General features: G+C 44.0%; 1 protein-coding gene and 1 non-coding gene across 8 annotated transcripts in view; one reads left to right on the forward strand and one right to left on the reverse strand.

The window, feature by feature from the left end:
* The window catches only part of LOC106573623 (A-kinase anchor protein 13), a 176,411-nt gene that overhangs the window by 79,204 nt on the left and 72,813 nt on the right, over positions 1 to 24,394 (reverse strand). For 6 of the 7 annotated variants that reach the window (XM_014148847.2, XM_014148844.2, XM_014148842.2 and 3 more), the window contains exon 1: positions 460 to 643. Coding sequence is in view for 1 of the 7 variants with exons in the window: in XM_045697218.1 (XP_045553174.1) it covers positions 460 to 646; position 6,447; positions 9,615 to 9,898; positions 13,722 to 13,875 (626 nt within the window). In the remaining 6 variants the exon portion in view is untranslated. Of the gene's footprint in view, positions 1 to 459; positions 647 to 6,446; positions 6,448 to 9,614; positions 9,899 to 13,721; positions 13,876 to 24,394 lie in introns of those variants that run through there. The other variant, XM_045697218.1, reaches the window with a different exon arrangement.
* Positions 20,370 to 20,520, forward strand: LOC123727929 (5.8S ribosomal RNA). Its single transcript, XR_006759891.1, has one exon. It is a non-coding gene; the product is annotated as a 5.8S ribosomal RNA (ribosomal RNA).

Below are 24,394 nucleotides of genomic sequence, written 5' to 3' on the forward strand. Positions count from 1 at the left end.
TCAATATCCACAACAAGCCCCTCCTAACCATAGAGCTGCTCCCATTCCCATGGTTACATAAAGACCTCTCGTTGATTTGGATTCCAAATCTTAGTTTGCTAGCTAATGTCCTGAAGAATATAGGAGTGCAAGAGTATGTGTTCAAAAAATAGGAAGAGGTACTAGGTAAAGATGTGACGATGTTGAGAGCCAATAAATGCTGTGGAGACAGCTGTGCCTTTCATTCACAGATAACACTCTGAAAACAGCAGAATATAGTTAGTTCAGCAAGTTCTGATTTTTGTCATACAGTCCGTCCCAGGGTTAGTAGAAACGATTGGCTAGCCAGCCTACTCCCATAGAAACATAATAATAATGTATCTGAAGGTTATTACTAGTGTAATAAAGGATATTTAAAGGTTATTCATGTTTAGATCCTGTGTGTAGTATACAGTATGTGATCCAGTTCCAAGTACTTACTCAGTGAAGAGCTGCTGTAGCTGGTTGTGGCCCCTCTTCTCTGCCACACTGACTGGTGTAGAGCCCTGCTTGTTGGGCAGTCTGAGAGCCTCTCTGCCTCCTGGCTGCTCGAGCAGGAACAGGGCCACCCTCCGCAGACCGCGCCGAGCCGCAAAGTGCAAGAGGGTCTCGTGTGGACCGGGCTCAGCTGAACCGGACACACAGGGAGGGAGAGTTACACTGGGCTCAGAGACAGTCAACAGTTACAGTCTTCTAACTAGAACACGACACACATTCAACAATGTCCTGCCAGTAAGCATCCAACAACTAGCTTCTGCTTAATATCCAACCTGTTTTCTCTACTACTGTGTGACCAATAATCTGTTTTGCAGTACAGTATGTTCATATGTAAATCCCTCAGTGCGTTTGCAGGCGGACACGGTCGTCCCTCTCTCCACTCTCCCTAACCCCTCCCACCTTTGCTATCAGCCTTAACTGATAGCCCTGTCAGAGTCCCGCCCCCTAACCTGTGTGACACACTGTCCTTCCTGAGTCATATGTCTAATAACCCCGCCCCCTCCTACCCTCTCACTCCTACTGGTCAGACTGCTGATTCTCTGCTTCAATACACACTGAGTCACCAGGAAGGCCTGACTAACTGTGTGTCTAACTAAAAACACACCGCTACAGTCCAATTCAGTGTGAGGAAGTGATTATGTCTTATGGAGACCTCACTACCGATCACAATGATGTAGTAGGAGATAATCTGGCCTTGTCCATGGGGCCTGGCGATCGCCATTACCATCCCAACAGTATGAGGACACACAGTGGGAGGATTCAGAGGCTGGGAAAGAGACTGCCACAAAACGGAGTCCTACTAGAACCGTAACCTGGTATTGAGGAGATAAGGATTAGGTCCTAGCAGGGGTGAGGATTTAACACAGTTTACACCAGGTCTAACAACAGGGGCCTCATTTATCAATCATATGTAGGCACAAATCTGCGCATAGGATCATGTACACGCAAAGTGTGAGATTTATCAGTATAAACATTTGGTTGAGTGTGTGTGAATTTACACACAGCCATGACCATGCGTACACACACGTGCCAAATGGTGGAATGAGGGAACTGCTTGTCAAGCATAGAATGAGGAAAATATATATGTTGACATTTTTTTTAAATTATGATAGTGGGCCTAATAATGATGATAGTGGGCCTAATAATGATGATAGTGGGCCTAATAATGATGATAGTGGGCCTAATAATACTGATAGTGGGCCTAATAATGATGATAGTGGGCCTAATAATGATGATAGTGGGCCTAATAATGATGATAGTGGGCCTAATAATGATGATAGTGGGCCTAATTATGATAGTGAGCCTTTTATCGATTGAATTGTATTTCCATTGTGAATTCATGCAACATATCTTGACAGGCTATATATCATTTGACCATATCAGTGCATTTGTTACAATAATAATCAATATAAAGTACAGTCATTTTGCTAAATTAGAGGCACGTGTGAAATTGAAACCACTGTTGAAATACTATAAAACAGTGAGACAATGAGAAATGGCTGATCTTGTTGGAAGATTTGGCACCCGCTGCACTTCGCAGAGAGTGCGTTTTTAGAGACAGGTGGGACTTTTTTTCAGAAAGTACAGATTGGTTCATCAGATATCGTTTCCCAAAACCAATCTCATAGGATCTTTGTGAGGATGTAAGACCTACTTTAGAAAGGCAAACATTCCATTCCGGTGCACATCAAAGTGCTATCTACCCTCTGGTTTTTGGCAACGGACACGTTTCTGCGGGAGATTGCAGATCGGCATCTCACATCCCTCTATGAGCCAATGTTTTGGATGCAATCATCAGCAAAACAAGCTGTAACATAACATTTCCATACACCATCGCACAACAGGTTGAAGTCAAGAGGGGTTTCTTTGCCATCAATGGGTTCCCAAATATGAACTGAGCAATAGACAGCACACACATCACCATAAAAGCACCATCACAAAATGAGTTCAACTATGTGAACAGAAAAGGTTTCCACTCTTAATGTGCAGGTGATAGGTTATGTGATGCGCAAAAAACACTGCTAAATGTGGTGGCCTACAGGAGGGAGCTGTTGAGGATGGATGGCTTATTAATGAGTGTTGAACTCTATTTGAACTCTATTTTCCATTGCTAAGGCAATTTGAATTGTCCTAATGGGGGACCAGTACGGGAGATTTTTTTTAATGAAAATGTATGCATTCACTACTGTAAGTCGCTCTGGATAAGAGCGTCTGCTAAATGACTAAAATGTCAAATGTAAATGTCCTCGCTTTGTAGTTATGTTTGAATTTTTACTGGTCAAACTACAACTGAGCAAGCCAAATAAAACCTTTTGGTTGTACTCAGTGTTGTGTTCTAAGCTTTTTTTGGTTGCGCCGTTGTAGGCTATTTCATGGTACGGCGTTGTATATTCCCCACTGGCTTTAAAGGGATGATTTTTACCATAGATGGTAGTCACTGTTCACCCATGACTGCATGGACAGACAAGACTCCAAAACTATTATTAAGTTTGCTGACGACACAACTGATCACCGACAATGATGAGACAGCCTATAGTGAGGAGGTCAGAGACCTGGCAGTGTGGTGCCAGGACAACAACCTCTCCCTCAATGTGAGCAAGACAAAGGAGCTGATCATGGACTACAGGAAAAGGCGGGCCGAACAGGCCCCCACTAACGGGGCTGTAGTGGAGCGTGTCGAGAGTTTCAAGTTCCTTGGTGTCCACATCACCAACAAACTATCATGGTCCAAATACACCAAGACAGTTGTGAAGAGGGCACGATGACACCTTTTCCCCCTCAGGAGACTAAAAGGATTTGGCATGGGTCCCCAGATCCTCAAGAAGTTCTACAGCTGCACCATTGAGAGCATCCTGAAGGGTTGCATCATAGCCTGGTATGACAACTGCTCGGCATCTAACTGTAAGGCGCTACAGAAGATAGTGCGTATGACCCAGTACATCACTGGGTCAAAGCTCTACACCCAAGCCATAAGACTGCTGAACAATTAATCAAATGGCCACCCGGACTATTTACATTGATACCCCCCATTTGTTTTTACATTGCTGCTACTCGCTGTTTATTATCTATGCATAGTCACTTCACCCCTACCTACATGTACAAATTACCTCGACTGACCTGTACCTTCGCACACTGACTCGGTACCGGTACCCCCTGTACATAGCCTCGTTATTCTTATTTTATTGTGTTAATTTTTTATTTATTTTAACTTTTGTTTATTTGGTAAATCTTTTCTTAACTCTTTCTTGAACTGCACTGGTGGTTAAGGGCTTGTAAGTAAGCATTTCACGGTAAGGTCTACACCTGTTGTATTCGGCGCACGTGACAAATAACGTTTTATTTGAACCAAATAGCCAAGGTTGTGCACGAGCACCGAGAATAATTGGTATTTATCAACAGTTATCTCCTACCACTGTGCGTATGACCCTCATAGGATTGTTTGATAAATCACACTTTTTCTATGCCTACAAACATTCTAAATTCTGTTCGTAAGTTGTATTTTAGAATAGTTTCTACATAATATTGATAAATGAGGCCCCAGGAGTCATGAAGTAGAGATTGTAATCACCCCTGCAGAGTAGAGGTTGTTTTTATGTTTTGGTCTCATTTTCCTGTCAGAAGATGTCAGAGAAAAGGGGAAGTAAAACAAGAAAAACAGGCACTGTATTTCATCACACTGACAGACACACAGGACAAAAAGAACAAAACAAATGTTAGGAAATCTGTAATACCCGGACTTACCATAATGCATGCATAATAAACATTATAAACTCAATGGCCTACAGTGGCAGATGAGAACGCCTAGACTCATTGATGGGAAATTATCAACGTGAAAAATAAAATCAACCCCGCTCCAGATCGCTACAGACTCAGTTCAGTGGATCAGATTTGTAGAAACACATAGACAATATGAGCATGGGCCGTCATTTCCTCTCTGTCAGCCCCATTCTATGGTAGAACTCACACTCCAACAACCACTTACAGGAGTAGGGAGAGACACTAACAAATCAGATTTTCCACCAGTGCTGGATTCTCATGGCTACTTTTCTCCCACAAACCCTCAGTCTAATAGACGCCGGGCGATGCGCTGGAATGCTAGCAGATCCTCTGTTGGCATTTAGAGCGCTGGCAGCCGATGTGACAAGGGATGAAATATGCCTTTAGGAGTTTTACTGCGTTTTTCATGATATTAATGCCCCTCTGTGCTTTATTTTACTCAGAATGAGTTTTGGGCTGTGGCCGGGAGGTGCCAGTGGAGCCACCTAACAAAGACAGCCTCTAGACCGAGCGGTGCCAGCAGAGCCAGCTAACAGGGAGAGCCTCTAAACCGGGCGGTGCCAGCAGAGCCAGCTAACAGGGAGAGCCTCTAGACCGAGCGGTGCCAGCAGAGCCAGCTAACAGGGAGAGCCTCTAGACCGGGCGGTGCCAGTAGAGCCAGCTAACAGGGAGAGCCTCTGGGCCGGATGGTGGCATTTGAGCCAGCTAACAGGGAGAGCCTCTGGGCCAGGCGGTGCCAGCAGAGACAGCTAACAGGTAGAGCCTCTAGACCGGGCGGTGCCAGCAGAGCCAGCTAACAGGGAGAGCCTCTGGGCCAGACGGTGGCAGTAGAGCCAGCTAACAGGGAGAGCCTCTGGGCCGGGCGGTGCCAGCAGAGCCAGCTAACAGAGAGAGCCTCTAGACCGGGCGGTGCCATTAGAGCCAGCTAACAGGGAGAGCCTCTGGGCCGGATGGTGGCATTTGAGCCAGCTAACAGGGAGAGCCTCTGGGCCAGGCGGTGCCAGCAGAGACAGCTAACAGGTAGAGCCTCTAGACCGGGCGATGCCAGCAGAGCCAGCTAACAGGGAGAGCCTCTGGGCCGGACGGTGGCAGTAGAGCCAGCTAACAGGGAGAGCCTCTAGACCGGGCGGTGCCAGCAGAGCCAGCTAACAGGGAGAGCCTCTGGGCCAGACGGTGGCAGTAGAGCCAGCTAACAGGGAGAGCCTCTGGGCCGGGCGGTGCCAGCAGAGCCAGCTAACAGAGAGAGCCTCTAGACCGGGCGGTGCCAGCAGAGCCAGCTAACAGGGAGAGCCTCTGGGCCGGGCGGTGCCAGCAGAGCCAGCTAACAGAGAGAGCCTCTAGACCGGGCGGTGCCAGCAGAGCCAGCTAACAGAGAGAGCCTCTAGACCGGGCGGTGCCAGCAGAGCCAGCTAACAGGGAGAGCCTCTAGACCGGGCGGTGCCAGTAGAGCCAGCTAACAGAGAGAGCCTCTAGACCAGGCGGTGCCAGCAGAGCCAGCTAACAGAGAGAGCCTCTGGGCCAGGCGGCCTGCTGCTAGCTCCAGTTTCAAGGCTCACTGTGCCTCACCAAGGTGCCCGGGACCAGCTTCAGGAAATGCCAGGGCTGGAGAAGGCATTAAACAGCTGGCCCACTCTACCGGCAGGTTGGGGAGAGGAATGAAATGTTCCTAACCTGACTGCAGCATTATCTATTCTAAAAGGACCATTCATCTTTCCCCCTTTTCTTTTTTCAAACATCAAAGAGTTTTGGAATCCACTATTATCAGGGAAGACCTCAGTTAACAGTGGAAGCGGAGGAGATGCAAAGCACAGGGGATATAAGCAGGCTCACATGTCCCACCAAATAAAGGACAGCATGCTTTCATCTGGGTGCACGTCAGACCCAGAACCAACTGAAGCATATAAACCGGCCAATCTGACAGGTGTTTCTAGCTCGCCATACATTGTTGGCTTGTTCTGTACATTGTTACTAGGCAGAGGTCCCTGCCAAATCCCTGTGCTCTTACATGCTGAAGCCCTGAGAAAAAAGGATCACAGTCATTCAGATACTATAAACCGATCCCAATACGTTTAATAGGGATATATCTATCACTGAGTGGACAAGACAAAGCAGTCCTTTGAGAGGCTGATAGGAGGGGCTCTCAGTCTTCTAACTCTGTGAGTTTTTGTGTTCCTCTTATCTATTCCTGACAGAGGCACTGGTTTACAACCCAGACAGAACATCTGCTCACCACATCAGCAGTCAGTGGCACAGCTCTGACCGAATGCAGGAATTGGAACTAACATTAGAGGACGAAACACATTCTCTTAGTATTACAATCTGTCATCAGTCAAAGCTAAATACAAGGACGGTAGACTAGACGAAGACATGTATACACAGCCTACCGATTTTTGTGCTTTGGAATTCAGACCATGGATGTATCCCAATCCAGGGGGCAGCTGCCTGCTGCCTACCTGCTTCCAAAGGAACCTATCTTAGTAGGTAGCAATTTCCAGTAGGTAACTGCCATTTGGGACAAGCGCAAAGGCAGCATGACGTGATAACGCATTCACATTCCACTGAGCGCGAGACGTTTGTTTACATTGTAGCCACTGTAGCAGCGTGAGCTAGCAATTCAGTGAACAACTATCCCAAAATTGAAATATCTGACATGAATAACAAGTAAACAAGTAACAGAGTCGATCTCCTCAGTATCTGTTAATGAATTAAGTTGACACCGACCAGAATAATTATCCTACGTTATAGGGTCCTCCTCTCGCATATTGCTTGGTGTGCTGCGCCATCGTTGTGGACATGACAGGTAAGCTTGCATGCATGATAGAGGCTACGATTATTTTGAGATGGCTAAATAAGCTATTTTACTGAGTGTTTAGGAATTATTAATAACCATAATAGCGGTGTTTCAGTGTGAAGCTAATATTGCCTTAGAGCTTCTATTGTTTTTTGTAATGAGTAGGCTTGAATTGTGATTAATTCATACTATCAAACCATCACGTCCTTGTATATTTCTAAATTACACGGATGTTCAAGATAACATGGTGTTTTATTAGTTGATAACTAATATTGAAAGGTGATATGATGCAATCTAACTAGATTAGAAGGCTACTTCAACTTAATGTCAGCTAAAAAAAAACAAGGTGTTATGGGTTAGCCTCCCCGGCAAAGGATACATGGGATGCTACCTTCAAAATAGCCGAATGAGTTCTGATTAGAGAGGGTACAACTACGACCAGAAGGACTTTTTTTTATAGCAGGTTAGGAGAATTTACGCAGCAGGTTATGATAATTAAAGTGGCAGGTTAGGAAAAGGTTCAGAGAGAGAAAATGCTCTCCTAACCTGCTACAAAAGTCACTTCCGGTCATAGCTGTACTCCCAGTAGTCACAACCCGAATGAAGGCACCTTAGAAGGCAGCACTTTAAGGTACCTTGGGATTGGGAGGCAGCATCCTTGTCAATTGGGACACAGCCCATATGTGCCTATGTCAACAAAAGTCTAAGGGGACGAGAAGCACAAAGGACTGAAAGGTCCTTCAAATGGCTTTCTGTAGTATTGCTGTAAATATCAAATCAGCTTGTAGTTTACATTCTTAACTATAGATATGTGTATGATGGATTATAATTGCTAAGCACTGACAATGTTAGAAAACAGAAATGTCTTGTTCAATCTGTCTTCTCCAGTTTGGTGTTCCAAATTACCCAGCAGGAGCCTATAGTTTTCATGATGACCTATGGGTCCTATACTATTACAGTATATTGCAATAGGGCCATAAATTCAAGTGGCTGAAAGGGCTGCCTGTCTGTCTGATCTACCTCTAGTTTTTTCATGACTTTTCCTGCACACCTATTTTATCCTAAAATACCAGGTTTTTCCTCCTCTACCACAGTCTCTTATTCCTGGTGCAGAGAGAGAGAGGAGCAGAGAGAGAGGGGAGGAGAGAGGAGCAAAGAGAGAGGGGAGCAGAGAAAGAGGAAAGCAGAGGGAGAGGAGAGAGGAGCAGAGAGAGAAGAGAGGAGCAGAGAGAGAAGAGAGGAGCAGAGAGAGAAGAGGGGAGAGGAGACAGGAGCAGAGAGAGAAGACAGGAGAAGGGAATGCAGAGTGAGGAGAGAGGAGCAGAGAGAGAAGACAGGAGAAGGGAATGCAGAGTGAGAAGAGAGGAGCAGAGAGAGAGGAGAGAGGAGCAAAGAGAGAGGGGAGCAGAGAAAGAGGAAAGCAGAGGGAGAGGAGAGGGAAGCAGAGAGAGAAGAGAGTAGCAGAGAGAGAAGAGGGGAGAGGAGAGAGGAGCAGAGAGAGAAGACAGGAGAAGGGAATGCAGAGTGAGGAGAGAGGAGCAGAGAGAGAAGACAGGAGAAGGGAATGCAGAGTGAGAAGAGAGGAGCAGAGAGAGAGGAGAGAGGAGCAGAGAGAGAGGTGAAAGCACACTAACACTATACTGACAAGAACAGGCTTACTGGCTCCAAATGAAACAAGTACCAGTCTCTGACCAGAGCCGACATTTATCCCAAATTTCCCCTTTTGTGCTCCAGAATATGTCCCAGGCTCTGGTTAATAGGCCATATAAACACTGTGTGTTACTGCCTACTTCTTAATTGGGTGGGAATGTTTGTTTTTAGCATATCTGACATTGCATTACTGATTTATGATGATGACCCAATAGGAGCAGAAAACAGAAACACAGAGGAAATAAAGTGGGTGAAAATGCAGTTGGAAAGCCGAGCCATGAACTTCAGGAGTGCAGAACTGGTGCTATCCCAGGGGACACTGCTCTCTCAGCTAAAGCCCTTCCTGTCCTTTCTAGGGTAGACCTCTCTAGTCAGACTCGCTCCTCTGTCAGGACCCTCTGTGTGCCAATTAACAGAATCACTGCAGTTTGACTGAAAGTAGTTACACATGTCATAGCCCCTCCAAAAAAACACAAAATGAATAAAGTGACCTCTGATTGGCCGTTAGCTGGAGTGGATCTTTCTCCTAAAGCCGTAGGTGGCTGGTGTGAACATTAATGCCCAGGCGGAGCTGGAGTATCATTAGTGAACCACCAGGTGGGTACGCTCCACTACTCACACAGTGGAGGAAACAACAAATGTTCCCTCAGTCTACTTAATTACCTCACTGAGGTGTGAACAGAACACAGCAACACATACTGTAGGAAATCTACAGGCACATTATAAGGGTATAAAGCCTGATAATGTACAGACAGACAGTGCTGCAACACTAAACTGTGAGAAACATACAGAAGTAGACGCACAGAGACACACAAAGCAGAGACCCCATCCCTACTCACCAATGCTGTTGTCCAGGTCGGTACCTGGTTGGTGTGCCTACGTTGGCGCCCAGGATGCTCCACCCCTGGGGCAGGGCCAGATGTCTGAGTGCCAGGGAGAGGCTCTCGTCCAGTCGCTCACACTCCTGCAGGGGGATCTGGCACTCATCCAGCAGCAGCGCCCCCTCCAGACCGTCGGCCCGCCCTGCAGCGCTCACCAGGAACTGGGCCATGTCGAAGGCCAGGTCCTGGACGAATTGGAAGCGCTCCTCGGCCACAGGGTCCACCGAGCCATCAGACCGCGCAGAGCACAGCGTGACCTGCACCGACTCACAGCAGTCATGGGCTGGGGAGGGAGGATGGAGGGTTAATATAACTTGCACACGTGCTTCAGACATGCCAAAAATACTTTACAGTGTGAGTTTACAGTGTGAGTTTACAGTATGTAGTAGCCCTACAGCTCAGACTCCTGAGAGAAGAACAGAGAAAACCATGTTCAAGCTCCACTGTCCTGCTGCAATGCTGGCTTGAGTTCTGTGGCTTCTCTGGTTGCTAAGATGCACAAAGTCCAAACATTAAACACTATTTGTCAGTGAATAGTTTTAAAAACCACAGATAAATGAAAAGGAAGCCTTTAGCATTTAAGTTTCTCGTCAGCTAATATGGGTAGGAGTGACAGAGTAACTGCCACGTTGCTTGCCCAAATAACTTGGCTGAATGGGGTCAACAGGTTTCAAAGCAGACAAACATTAATCTAGCCTCCATCCCAGTGGACCATTAAACAGACCATTTTAAAACAGACCACAGATAGAGATGTAACATTGAAGAGGCCTGTGAACCAAAAGGTAAATATGCTTTTCTCACAATCAGAGGAATATTCATTATAGGTGTCACAAAGAGGGGAAATTACCATCAAAACCTATTAGCAACAACAGTGTTTAAAACATGGCCTAATGATGTGATATACTGAACTGTTCTTTACCATGTCCCTCCCTTCCTCTAAGAATGCATGGACTCCACAGCCAAAGGACATGTGAGAACTTAGTTAAGGAGACGTCATATTATGAAACAGGAGTGATGGGACAGGAGGCCCAAATACTCCTATTCATGGCTCTGCATACTGCTCAGGGTGATAACTGAAGCCGGGTGAAAGACCAAAACACCAAAATATATTTTTGTTTTATCACCAAGTCTTCTTCTGGTAAGGCTGCCTAGACATAAACAGCCCTTTGATGAAAACATGGTTTATTGCCAACAACCAGAGTGGGATAGATATAATTATTGAGCAATGTTCTCACATTATAACAATGTATTTCCATGACTGTGAAAAAAGCAAGATGGCATACATCTAGAAGAGAAGCAGTCATTTACGAATGCTCCTTTCCTGTGGCAGCTGCCAAGAGGCTCGTCCCATTTCAGTGGAACCATAAAGCACAAATCATTAGCTGGAAATCCATGTACAATGTCTCTCTGTGCCCATGAAGAGCAGGGTGTGTGTGTATTACTCTCCTCTTGGGCATCGGAAATCCTCCATAGTCCACACAAAGATAGTAAAACAAGGACAATTATCCCTTGTGGGGACAAAGGCTATTTTAGGCTTAGGAATTAAGTTTAGGGTTAGAATTTGGGTTAGGATAAGGGAAAATAGGTTTTGAATGGAAATCAATTTTAGGTCCCCACAAGGATAGTAAAACATATGCTGTGTGTGTGTATAGTAAAACAAGGATAGTAAAACAAGGAAAATAATCTCCCTCGTGAGGACATTTCCCACATCCACATGAGGACAAAGGCTATTTTAAGCTTAGGGGTTAGGTTTAGTGTTACAATTAGGGTTAGGTTTAGTGTTACAATTAGGGTTAGGTTTAGTGTTACAATTAGGGTTAGGTTTAGTGTTACAATTCGGGTTAGGTTTATGGCAGCGGAGGCTGCTGAGGTGAGGTCGGCTCATAATAATGGCTAAAAAGGAACAAATGGTAACCATGTGTGTGTTGTTGATACCTTTCCACCTATTCCACTCTAGCCATTACCAGGTGCCTGTGCTCCCCAATTAAGGTGCCACCAACCTCCTGTGGTTTAGGGTCAGGGAAAATAGAATTGAATGGAAATTAATTGTAGGTCCCCACGAGGATAGAACAACATAACGTGTGTGTAATCATAAAAGACTTGGTTAATCCAAACGGATCTGCCACACACACATCACCAGTACGACTGTCCAGCATCAGACCTAGCAACCAGTTTCACTATAGCAAGAGCCAGGAACTCCGGCAGAGGCAGAGCTCTGTAAGGGAGACAGAAGTGTATCTGAGGGGGCTGACAGAGCATTCTGAAGCTCTTCACCACGTCCATTTGGAGGTCTTAATGCACCGGCCAAAAGCCTTTAAGTCAGGGGTGTCAAACAAATGTTGTCTCTGGGCCCGCATTCGATCTTCAACGAGGTCCAAAGGGCCGCACTCAAAATGGGTTATATTTCCTTTCTGTCAAAATTGTCCTCTATTCATCGTTTTGGGGATTTTCTATGCTCCCTGACTGTCTTGTTTTCATTTGGGTGATTATTAGTGAGCTGGAGACAGTCAAGAAACTGTATGAATTTAGGTCCATTATGAATGATTTCTACACAGTTTCAATTTGGTTTTAGTCATTTTAACCTTTTACTGCAGCGGGCTAAATCAGGTCACACAGAGTGTTTCTTGGTAGTCTTAAACAAATCTATTTTGAAACGAAAGTTTACAGCTCACATGGTTATGGGCTTAAAAAAAGAAGACCCCTCACCTGTACCAGGTCAGATATAGAGTTGAAATGTATTCAATTTGGAGTGTGCATCCCAATATTGCAATTTATATACATCACAGAAGTTTGAAATATAACAAAACCGTTTGACATAGAAACACTGGATTTTCAGAGTTAATAACATTCCACCCATGAGACCACTAGAGGGCGATTTGGTCATTTGACTGCAGGAAGGGCTACAGTACATAGAGTTTCTAACCCCCCACCAACAAAACAAATCAAACCATCCGCGGGCTGGATTGGAACCCCCTCGTATGTTTGACACCCCTGCAAGTGTTCCCACAGTGGAGTGATTACAGTGGCCGTGCCAAAGAGCCGCTATGTAAACTCTAACATTGATTTATCCTGCAATAGGTGTCGTTGAATTGGTAATATTCATATTTGTTTTCTTCTAATGCCTCTTAAGGGAAAGTAATCTAAAAGTAACTGAAAGTAATCAGATTATATTACTGCGTTTGGGTAATCCAATAGATATGTTACTGGTTACAATTTTTGACAAGTAACTAGTAACTGTAACGGGTTACATTTAGAAAGTAACCTACCCAACCCTGATTATAGGATAAGTATGGCATCACAACATTGCGGTATTACAGTATACCTAACTGGAATGAACCGCAAACACATACTGTCTGGCTAACTGATGATATGATGTGTATGACAGCTATAAGGCCATGGTATATTTACTTCAAGGGAATGGGATCTCGTAGAGATTCAGATTGAGTAATACAGTTAACACAGAGGGAAAGGAGTCGATTAGTCAAAGGACATATCCTTATTTATTTTGAAGTTTACATTTTAGTCATTTAGCAGATGCTCTTATCCAGAGCGACTTATAGTTATGGTGCATTCATCTTAAGATAGCTAGGAGGGACAACCACATATCACAGTCATAGTAAGTACACTTTTCCTCAAAGTAGCTATCAGCAAAGTCAGAGATAAGGTGGGGGGGAGTCAAGTGTTGGTTCAGAAAGTTTATTTATTATTCAGCTACCTAGGGTAAATACACACACACACACACACACATACGTATGGACCAGAGCTGAATATGTCTTTACTTCTCTTCTGACTTCCGCTATGTTCACATGGAATGTCTCTGAACAACAGCAGCAATTAAAGGTTGTGTTCTGCTCTGCTCTCTGGCCTTAAGGGCAGTGTCTCAGTGTGAATTATTAGTCCTGTTTCAATTTGGAACACTTCGACACTTGGGCCTTTCTCCTTCACTAGATGTGCTTGGTTGGTAGACGATAGACTATGGTGGTATGGAGCAGCATGGCTGTGTAAATGGGCTGAGGTGTTTGGACATGTTTGTTGGTGAACAGCTTTCCATTGGCTAGTTCAGTGGAATGTTGTGACCTGTGTGTGTGGTGCATGGGGGAATTTACCTGGGCACACAGCCTGTAGGGTGACATGGCTTATCCTCAAGGTGCTGGTCAGGTGCCTCTGGGTGGTGCCAGCAAAAAGCAGGTAGAACTCTACATCCTCCTCATCCTCCAAACGCTCTCCATCACCCAGCTGCACCGTCAGAAGACACTCACCCTGGAAAAAGACAGACAAATAGAAATACAGTTATACATTTGATCGACAAAGTTTGATTTACATAGTTTTAACTAATAGCTTACATTGTCAGAGATTGCAACAGCATGGCAAATAAACCAGAGGAGAAACCCAAACAGAAACAGAGAACATTAAGATCATGGTGGGCAGGTATCAACACCTGTCTATTATAGTAGGAAGAGGCTGGGTTTTGTTATAGCTCTATCAACCCGTAATGTAGGTTGGAACACTACTGTATACAGAAAAACAAACCCTGCTAAAACAATAATTACCCTGCCTTATTTAATGACAGTGTATTGTGTAAGAGAATGTGTATGTACCAGTGTTGGGGAGTAGTTCATGTAGTTCAACTAGTAATTGAATTACATTTTGCAGTAGCTTGGTGGTAGTTGAACTAAATTCAAATCTAGGTAGTGTTTCCAGTAGTCGATTACTCTTTTGCCATGCACAGTGCCTTGCAAAAGTATTCACACCCCTTGGATCTCTTCACATTTTATTGTGTTACAAAGTGGGAATAACATGGATTTAATTGTATTTTTTGTCAACAATCTACATAAAATACTATTTAATGTGAAAGTTAAAGACTTTAAAACATGTTTTAAAGATCAATAGCAATTCAATAACTAAAATATAGGCGTTACATAAGTATTCAGCTCCCTGAGTCAATACATGTTAGAAACACCTCTGGAAGCGTTTACAGCTGCGAGTCTTCTTGGGTAAGTCTTCTTGGGTAAGAGCTTTACACACCTGGATTGTGCAATATTAGCTCATTATTCTTTTCATAATTCTTCGAGATCTGTCAAGATTTTGGGGATCATAGCTAGACAGTAATTTTCAAGTCTCAACATATTTTTTAAAGCACTCAGGAACATGCACTGTCTTCTTGGTAATCAACTCCAGTATACACTGAGTATACCAAACATTAAGAACATCTTTCTAATATTGAGTTGCAACCCCCCCCCCCCTTAATCCTAAAAATATTATCCCCAATTTTTGCCGATGTCAAGCATACCGTACCATGATGCAGTCACCACCTTGCTTGAAAATAAGAAGGCAGTTACTCAGTGATGTATTGGATTTGCCCAAAACATAAGGCTTTTCATTTAGGCCAAAAAGTGTATTACTTTCCGTGTTTTTGCAGTATTGCTTTAGTGCCTTGTTGCACACAAGATGCATGTTTTGGAATATTTGTATTCTTCATTTCACTGTCATTTAAGTTGTTATTGTGAAGTCTACAATGTTGTTGATCCAAGATTCATCCTCAGTTTTCTCCCATCACTGCCATTAAACTACGTAACTGTTTTAGAATCACTAATGGCCTTATGGTAATATCCCGGAGCAGTTTCATTCCTTTCCTGCAGCTCAGTTCAGAAGGACGACTGTATCTTTTTGATGTGTCTGGGTGGTTTAATACATACTGTAATCCACAGCATAATTATTAACTTGACCATGCATAAAGGAATATTCAATGTCTGATTTGTTATTGTTACGCATCTACCAATCACTGCTCTTCTTTATGAGGCTTTCGAAAAGTTCCCTGGTATTTGTAGTTGAATCTGTGATTGAAATTCAATAATTGACTGAGGGACATTACAGATGTTGCACGTATGGGGGACAAAGGAAGGGTTAGTCATTCAAAGATCATGTAAACCACTATTGGTGAGTACATGTAACTTATTATGGGATTTGTTAAGCCAAATTTTACGACTGAACTAATTTAGTCTTTCCTAAACAAAAGGGGCTGAATACTTAGGCAACAAATATATTTCAGTTAATCATATTTTCATTCATCTTAAAATATATATACAGTACCATTCAAAAGTTTGTGGTCACTTAGAAATGTACTGGTTATTGAAAGAAAAACATTTTTTTTGTCCATTAAAAGAACATAAAATTGATCAGAAATACAGTGTAGACATTGTTAATGTTGTAAATGACTACTGTAGCTGGAAATGGCAGATTTTTTTATGGAAAATCTACATAGGCGTACAGAGGCCCATTATCAGCAACCATCACTCCTGTTTTCCAATGGCACATTGTGTTAGCTAATCCAAGTTTATCATTTTAAAAAGGCTAATTTATCATTAGAAAACCCTTTCGCAATTATGTTAGCACAGCTGAAAACTGTTGCCCTGATTAAAGAAGCAATTAAACTGGCCTTCTTTAGACTAGTTGAGTATCTGGAGCATCAGCATTTGTGGGTTTGATTACAGGCTCAAAATGGCCAGAAACAAAGAACTTCCTATTGAAACTCATCAGTCTATTCTTGTTCTGAAAAATGGAGGCTATTCCATGTGAAAAATTGACAAGAAACTGAAGATATCGTACAATCCCTTCACAGTACAGCACAAACTGTCTCTAACCAGAATAGAAAGAGGAGTGGGAGGCCCCGGTGCACAACTGAGTAAGAGGACATGGACATTAGTGTCTAGTTTGAGAAATATACGCCTCGCAAGTCCTCAACTGGCAGCTTCATTAAATAATACCCGCAAAACACCAGTCTCAACGTCAACAGTGAACGGGCGACTCCGGGATGCTGGCCTAGGCGGAGTTGCAAAGAAAAAGCCATATCTCAGACTGGCCAATAAAAATAAAAGATTAAGATGGGCAAATGAACACAGACACTGGACAGAGGAAGACTGGAAAAAAGTGTTATGGACAGATGAATCTAAGTTTGAGGTGTTCGGATCGCAAAGAAGAACATTCGTGAGAAGCGGAAAAAATTAAAAGATGCTGTAGGAGTGCTTGACGCCATCTGTCAAGCATGGTGGGGCAATGTGATGGTCTGGGGGTGCTTTAGTGGTAGATAAGTGGGAGATTTGTACAGGGTAAAAGGGATCTTGAAGAAGGAAGGCTATCACTCCATTTTGCAACACCATGCCATACCCTGTGGACGGCGCTTAATTGGAGCCAATTTCCTCCTACAACAGGACAATGACCCAAAGCACAGCTCCAAACTATGCAATAACTATTTAGGGAAGAAGCTGTAAGCTGGTATTCTGTCTATAATGGAGTGGCCAGCACAGTCACCGGATTTCAACCCTATTGAGCTGTTGTGGGAGCAGCTTGACCGTATGGTACATAAGAAGTGCCCATCAAACCAATCCAATTTGTGGGAGGTGCTTCAGGAAGCATGGGGTGAAATCTCTTCAGATTACCTCAACAAATGTACAACTAGAATGCCAAAGGTCTGCAAGGCTATAATTGCTGCAAATGGAGGATTCTTTGACAAAAGCACAATTATTATTTCAATTAAATATATATATATATATATTTTACAATTAAACCTATTTTAATCCCACTTTGTAACACAATAAAATGGGAAGAAATCCAAGGGGCATGAATAATTTTGCAAGGCACTGTAGTGGTATATGTAACTACTGGAACGACACACTGCTCTTTTTGCAAAGGGAGTGTCTCCTAATCTGTGACCAGGGCTCCAGTCCAAATTCAAAGTAGACAGCCCTCGGCCCTAAACCCTCAGCCCTTGAATTACGCTTTATATCGTCACATCCGAATGTACCTTAAATGTCCCTTGCCCAAGCGAGAGAGGGTGATGATTGTAGAGGCAATGTCTCTGGTGGAAATCTTGAAATTTAGTTTAAAAACAACCAACCTAAAGCTATTAATGTACCTAGCTGTCACGACTTCTACCGAAGTCAATGCCCCTCCTTGTTCGGGTGGTGTTCGGCAATCGACGTCACCGGTCTTCTAGCCACCATTGATCAGTTTTTCATTTTCCATTGGTTTTGTCTGGTCTCCTTACACACCTGTTTCTTATCCCAGTAATTACATGTTGTGTATTTAACCCTCTGTTTCCCCTCATATCCTTGTCGGTGATTGTTTGTTATGTTATGTACGTGTTGATTATGTATCGGTGTGCGACGGGTTATTGTTTACCCGGATTATTGAGTACGTTGGTTTTGGAGTTATTTTTTTTAAAATAAATACTACATTTTTTACCACTTTGGTTTCTCCTGCGCCTGACTTCCCTGCCACCTACATACACGGATTATGACACTAGCAAGCTAACGTAGATAGCTAGCTACAGTACAGTTACTCATAGCTGGATAGCTAGTTTTATAGTTTGGTAAATTTATTCCAATAAATGTCAGAATTCCCCAAAATATGTTTATGAAGCTAGTTACATTTTATAGGCTCCTCACTACGAGACGGAGCCGATTTTACAACAATAAAATCAATGTCATACAGTACCAGTCAAAGGTTTGGACACACCTACTCATCCAAAAGTTTTAAACAAATCAAAATATATTTTAGATTCTTCAAAGTAGCCACCCTTTGCCTTGACAGCTTTGCACGCTCTTGGCATTCTGTCAACCAGCTTCCCCTGGAATGCTTTTCCAACAGTCTTGAAGGAGCTCCCACATATGCTGAGCACTTGTTGGCTGCTATTCCTTAACTCTGTGGTCCAACTCATCCCAAACCATCTCAATTGGGTTGAGGTCAGGTGATTGTGGAGGCCAGGTCATCTGATGCATCACTCTTCTACTTGGTCAAACCAGATGGGATGGCGTATCGCTGCAGAATGCTGAGGTAGCCATGCTAGTTAAGTGTGCCGTGAATTCTAAAGAAATCACAGACAGTGTCACCAGAAAAGCAACCCCACATCATCACACCTCTTCCTCCATGCTTCACGGTGGGAACGAAACATGCGAAGATCATCCGTTCACCTAGTCTGCATCTCACAAAGACACGGCGGTTGGAACCAAAAATCTAAAATTTGGACTCATCAGATCAAAGGACAGATTTCTACCGGTCTAATGTCCATTGCTTGTGTTTCTTGGCCCAAGCAAGTCTCTTCTTCTTATTGGTGTCCTTTAGTAGTGGTTTCTTTGCAGCAATTTGACCATGAAGGCCTGATTCACGCAGTCGCCTCTGAACAATTGATGTTGAAATGTGTCTGTTACTTGAACTCTGAAGCATTTATTTGGGCTGCAATATTTGAGGCTGGTAACTCTAATGAACTTATCCTCTGCAGCAGAGAACTCTGGGTCTTGCTTTCCTGTGGCGGTCATGAGAGCCAGTTTCATTATAGCGCTTGATGGTTTTTGCAACTGCACTTGAAGAAACTTTTAAAGTTCTTGAAATGTTCAGGTTTGACTGACCTTCATGTCTTAAAGTTATGATGGATAGTCATTTATCTTTGCTTATTTGACCTGTTCTTGCCATAATATTGACTTGGTCTTTTACCGAATAGGGCTATCTTCTGTATACCAGCCCTACCTTGTCACAACACAACTGATTAGCTCAAACGCATTAACAAAATAAATTCCACAAATTAACTTTTAACAAGGCACACGTGTTAATTGAAATGCATTCCAGCTGACCATCTCATGAAGCTGGTTGAGAGAATGATTAAATGTGACACTTTGCGGCCACCGGATTATGACACGTGACTACAGTTTGCAATGAATTGTGGGTCATAACAACCCCACAAGAGATCAAGTTCTTCACTCTCTCCCTCAAGCTAAATAGAGGGCAGAGGAGGCAACGTTAGTCAATTGGGCCTACACTTAAGATAGCAATCAAACTGCATCCGGTCTCGACGAACTAGACTTCAGCATGCTAACTAGTTATTTGGCCCTGAGCAGTCGGCGTCCAAATTCTTAGATGGACAAGTGGCATTCAGCCACACGAGATTGAGCAATAACAGGTCTGTGATGCCGTTAGATGTCCAGGGCTGCACGCGCGCCACACTCAGCAGATCAGCATGTGTACACCCTTCACCGAGAAGCATGGGTAACCCGCTGAACCCCACTCGTGATAGGGATTGGAGAATGCAATTATTTCCCAGGAACAAGGAATTCCCAGTAACCGCGGATCATAAGTCCCTGCCCTTTGTACACACTGCCTGTCGCTACTACCGATAGGATGGTTTAGTGAGGTCCTCGGTTCGGCCCTGCCAGGGTCAGTCACGGTCCTGGTGGAGCACTGACAAGATGATCAAACTTGACTATCAAGAGGAAGTAAAACTTGTAACAAGGTTTCCGTAGGTGAACCTGCAGAAGGATCCTTAATGGTTTGCCAGCCTCCGGTTGCCCCCACCCCCCGCCTCTCCCTTTCCTTGGCGCGGGGTTCTGGGCCAGGGAGGGTGGTTTTGCCTCTCGCCCACCTTTCCCCATTAGGCATGGCCGGTGCATCGGCTGCGTCAGAGGGGGATTGGAGATTGCCGGTAAACCGGGTCTTCCTGCCTTGGTCTCCCACATCAAGCGCTTGGGTCTCACGCTGGACCCTTGCACAGCTCCGGGTACCTAGCCAACCACTCTGTGCCACTGGCGCAGGCAGGGGTTTAATGTCTCCCCTCCTGTCACCTCAGCAGGAGCGCCCGCACGCTTTTCAACCTATAACCTTTTTACTATGTGAACTGTGGCCTCTCGCTCTGGTAAAGGACAGGCGGGGGAAAGGAGGGCAACCATCCTAACCCCGCCTAGCCACTAGCAACTGCATAAAAACAAAACTCTTAGTGGATCACTCGGCTGGTGCGTCGATGAAGAATGCAGCTAGCTGCGAGAGCTAATGTGAACTGCAGGACACATTGATCATCGACACTTTGAACGCACCTTGAGGCCCCAGGTTCCTCCTGGGGCTATGCCTGTCTGAGGGTCAATTTGCCATCAGTAGGAACCCCTGGGGTTCCGTGGCTGGGGGAGTCGCAGGCCACCTCCGTGCGGCCTTCGTCCCCCTAAGTGCAGACCAGGACGGCTCGGTGGGAGGGGGCCTTGGTTCTCTCTCCCCTCCCCCGTGCACCCTTCCTTTCCTTTCCCTTCCCGCCTTGGGCGGGAGGCACCCACGTTTGCTGCATGGTCAGGGGGTGGCTTCTGGTGGACTCTGTCTCTCTGTGCTGCCCGCACTACGTATGCGGTTCTCGGGGAAGCGCTCAGGGTTAGGTTTGGGCCACGGATCTCCGACCGCCGACCTGAACTGAATTGAGAAGATGAGCCCGGGCGCCTGGCCACACTCCATCACTTTGACCTCAGATCAGGCGAGACAACCCATTGAATTGAAGCATACTAGTAAGCGGAGGAAAATAAACTAACTAGTATTCTCTCAGTAGATGCAAGCTAAGAGCCCAGCGCCGAATCCCCGTCCGTCCAGCGAGTGGCTCGCATTCCACGCCCGGGCACCTTATCCATTTAAAGATTGAGAATAGGTTGAGATCGTTTCGGCCCCAAGACCTCTAATCATTCGCTTTACCAGATGAATCTGCGAGACTTCGAGCGCCAGCTATCCTGGGGAAAAGGCCGGAGGGAACCAGCTACTAGATGGTTCGATTAGTCTTTCACCCCTATACCCAGGTCGTAAAACCGATTTGCCTCTCTACGACTGGACTGGCCAATCTAGCTAGCTAGTAGAGGGGTACAAAAACACCGGTACACAGATGCATAGCTCATACAATTATGCTTTGTTTTAGTCAATGACAATACATGTTGCAAAGTAGATTTCTGCTTCAAAAATATCTCTCATTGCATTGCATGCTGATGCATGAAATCTCTAGTTGTGTTTTTTTTGCATAGGAAAGAGGACTCACCCAACATGTATGATAGGTACTGACCGAGGATGAAAAACCCGGTGACCACTAAATGTCCTCGTATACCCATATTTAGATCAAATGCACTTTTTTTTGTCAATACTGTGTGAATGACAAGCCCACCAAATCAAGTGTGTGTGAGTGACATTGCAAATATCATATTTTTGAATTTGTATATATATTGGGGGGGGTGTTTGACGGTTGAGGGGCAGCTCTCGAGGAGAACTGTGGGGAAATTTGGATGGTTCATGGCTGGATGGTAGATGACTGAATGTAATGTAAATGTTAAGCAGCTTCACTGCAGGTAGATCGTATGGCAGTTAGCCTAGTGGTTAGAGCGTTGGGCCAGCAACTGAAAGGTTGGTGGATCGAATCCCCGAGCTGACAAGGTAAAAATCTGTCGTTCTGCCCTGAACAAGGCCACAAACCCACTCTTCCTAGGCGGTCATTGTAAATAAGAATTTGTTCTTAACTGACTTGCCTAGTTAAATAAAAAAAAATGTAAATGCTAAAAAAAGACGACTCTGTGCTGTAGAATTTGTGAATTCTGTCTCTTGTATAATAAGTGATATACATTTGTTTTTACTAGATTAACCTGTTAGGGCTAGGGGGCAGTATTGACACGGCTGGATAAAAAACATACCCGATTTAATCTGGTTACTACTCCTGCCCAGTAACTAGAATATGCATATAATTATTGGCTTTGGATAGAAAACACCCGAAAGTTTCTAAAACTGTTTGAATGGTGTCTGTGAGTATAACAGAACTCCTATGGCAGGCCAAAACCTGAGAAGATTTCAAGCAGGAAGTGGCCTGTCTGAGAAGTAGTGTTTCATCTTGGCTCTTTTTATTGAAGACTCAGGATCTGTGCAATAACGTGACACTTCCTACGTCTTCCATAGGGTCTCAGAGCCCGGGAAAAAGTTGAACGATATCGAGGCAGGCTCTGGCTGAAACACTTTATCGCTTTTGGCAAGTGGCCACTCAGAGTACTATGGGCTTAGGCCGCTTCGACCGAATGCTTTCTTTTCCTTTGTCTGTTTATCTAAACTCAGATTCCCGGTCGGAATATTATCGCTTTTTTATGAGAAAAATGGCATAAAAATGTATTTTAAACAGCGGTTGACATGCTTCGAAGTACGGTAATGGAATATTTAGAATTATTTTGTCACGAATTGCGCCATGCTCGTCACCCTTATTTAGCCTTTAGGATAGTGTCTAGAACGCACGAACAAAACGCCGCTGTTTGGATATAACGATGGATTATTTTGGACCAAACCAACATTTGTTATTGAAGTAGAAGTCCTGGGAGTGCATTCTGACGAAGACAACAAAGGTAATAAAATGTTTCTTATAGTAAATCTGACTTTGATGAGTGCTAAACCTGCTGGGTGTCTAAATAGCTAGCCCTGTGATGCCGGGCTATCTACTGAGAATATTGCAAAATGTGCTTTCACCAAAAAGCTATTTTAAAATCAGACATATCGAGTGCAATTTTGCACGCCCAATTTTTCCGTTTTTTATTTATTAAAAAAGTTTGAAATATCCAATAAATTTTGTTCCACTTCATGATTGTGTCCCACTTGTTGTTGATTCTTCACAAAAAAATACAGTTTTATATCTTTATGTTTGAAGCCTGAAATGTGGCAAAAGGTCGAAAAGTTCAAGGGGGCCGAATACTTTCGCAAGGCACTGTATATATGTATTAAAGTAGCAAATTTGATCCCATATGCATAGCACGCAATGACTACATCAAGCTTGTAACTCTACAAGTTGGTTGGATGCATCTGCTGTTTGTTTTGGTTGTGTTTCAGATTATTTTGTGCCCAATAGAAATGAATGGTAAATCATGTAGTGTCATTTTGGAGTCACTTTTATTGTAAATAACAATATAATATGTTTCTAAATCACTTCTACATTAATGTGGCAGCTACCATAATTACGGATAATCCTGAATGAATCTTGACTAATGATAAGTGAGAAAGTTACACGCCAAAATATCATACCCCCAAGACATGCTAACCTCTCACCATTACAATAACAGGGGTGATTAGCATTTTGGGGGTATGACATTTGTGCTGTAATTTCTGAAACAGTTCACACGATATGGATGACAATACCTTCAAATTAAAGCTGACAATCTGCACTTGCTCACAGTCATTGTTTGATTTCAAATCCAAATTCCCACAAGATAACACGAGAATTTGCCACAGATTAGGAGCCACTCCCTTTCGCAAAAGGAAAAAAAATGGATGAAGTGGGCAACAGAACTCTTCAAATTGATAGAGCCCTATGTCTGGAGTTACCTTTTCTTTTCAATCCCGGCTATGTGTAGTTATTCAGACAGGTCTGCTATATTTAGGGACACAGTGTAAATGCAGGACAACCTGTCGTTCCGTTAGAACCGGTAGATTTATATATCGGGTTCATGACATGACGTTACCCAGCGCATGGTCCAGTATGACAGCCAGCCACGCATAGCAATAGCCTCAGCCTCAGAGGAAGGAGATAAGATTAGAGGATGGCTATGTTTCCTGACAGGACTGCCCTTCTTTATAGGTTATCTGTTGGCCTGTCCAAAGCACTGCACTAATAGAGATGTCTGCCTGCCCTCCATTGTTTTCCTCACAGCTCCACATCATAGCCACTTTATCACATGCAGCAGTAGATAACGGCTGGGGGACATTCAGAGTAAGACACAGGGGTACTGACTGTCTAGTCCAAACGAACCAACTCTCTCCTTCAGTGACTGGATCTATTCTAAAAGAAAGAAACACTGAAGACATGCAAAAAACGAATATGTGGGAAACATGCATTTTATGGGTAAAAAGAATGCATAGCATATTCACTCATTACACGCACAAACAATTCCCAAATACAAAAAGACTATACAAAAAGTGGTTCAGTGCTGCAAAGACACAAGCTGACACATGCAACGTGTCCACTTACAGT

The sequence above is a fragment of the Salmo salar genome, chromosome ssa16 (genome assembly GCF_905237065.1).
Source record: "Salmo salar chromosome ssa16, Ssal_v3.1, whole genome shotgun sequence".
Lineage (NCBI taxonomy): Eukaryota > Metazoa > Chordata > Actinopteri > Salmoniformes > Salmonidae > Salmo > Salmo salar.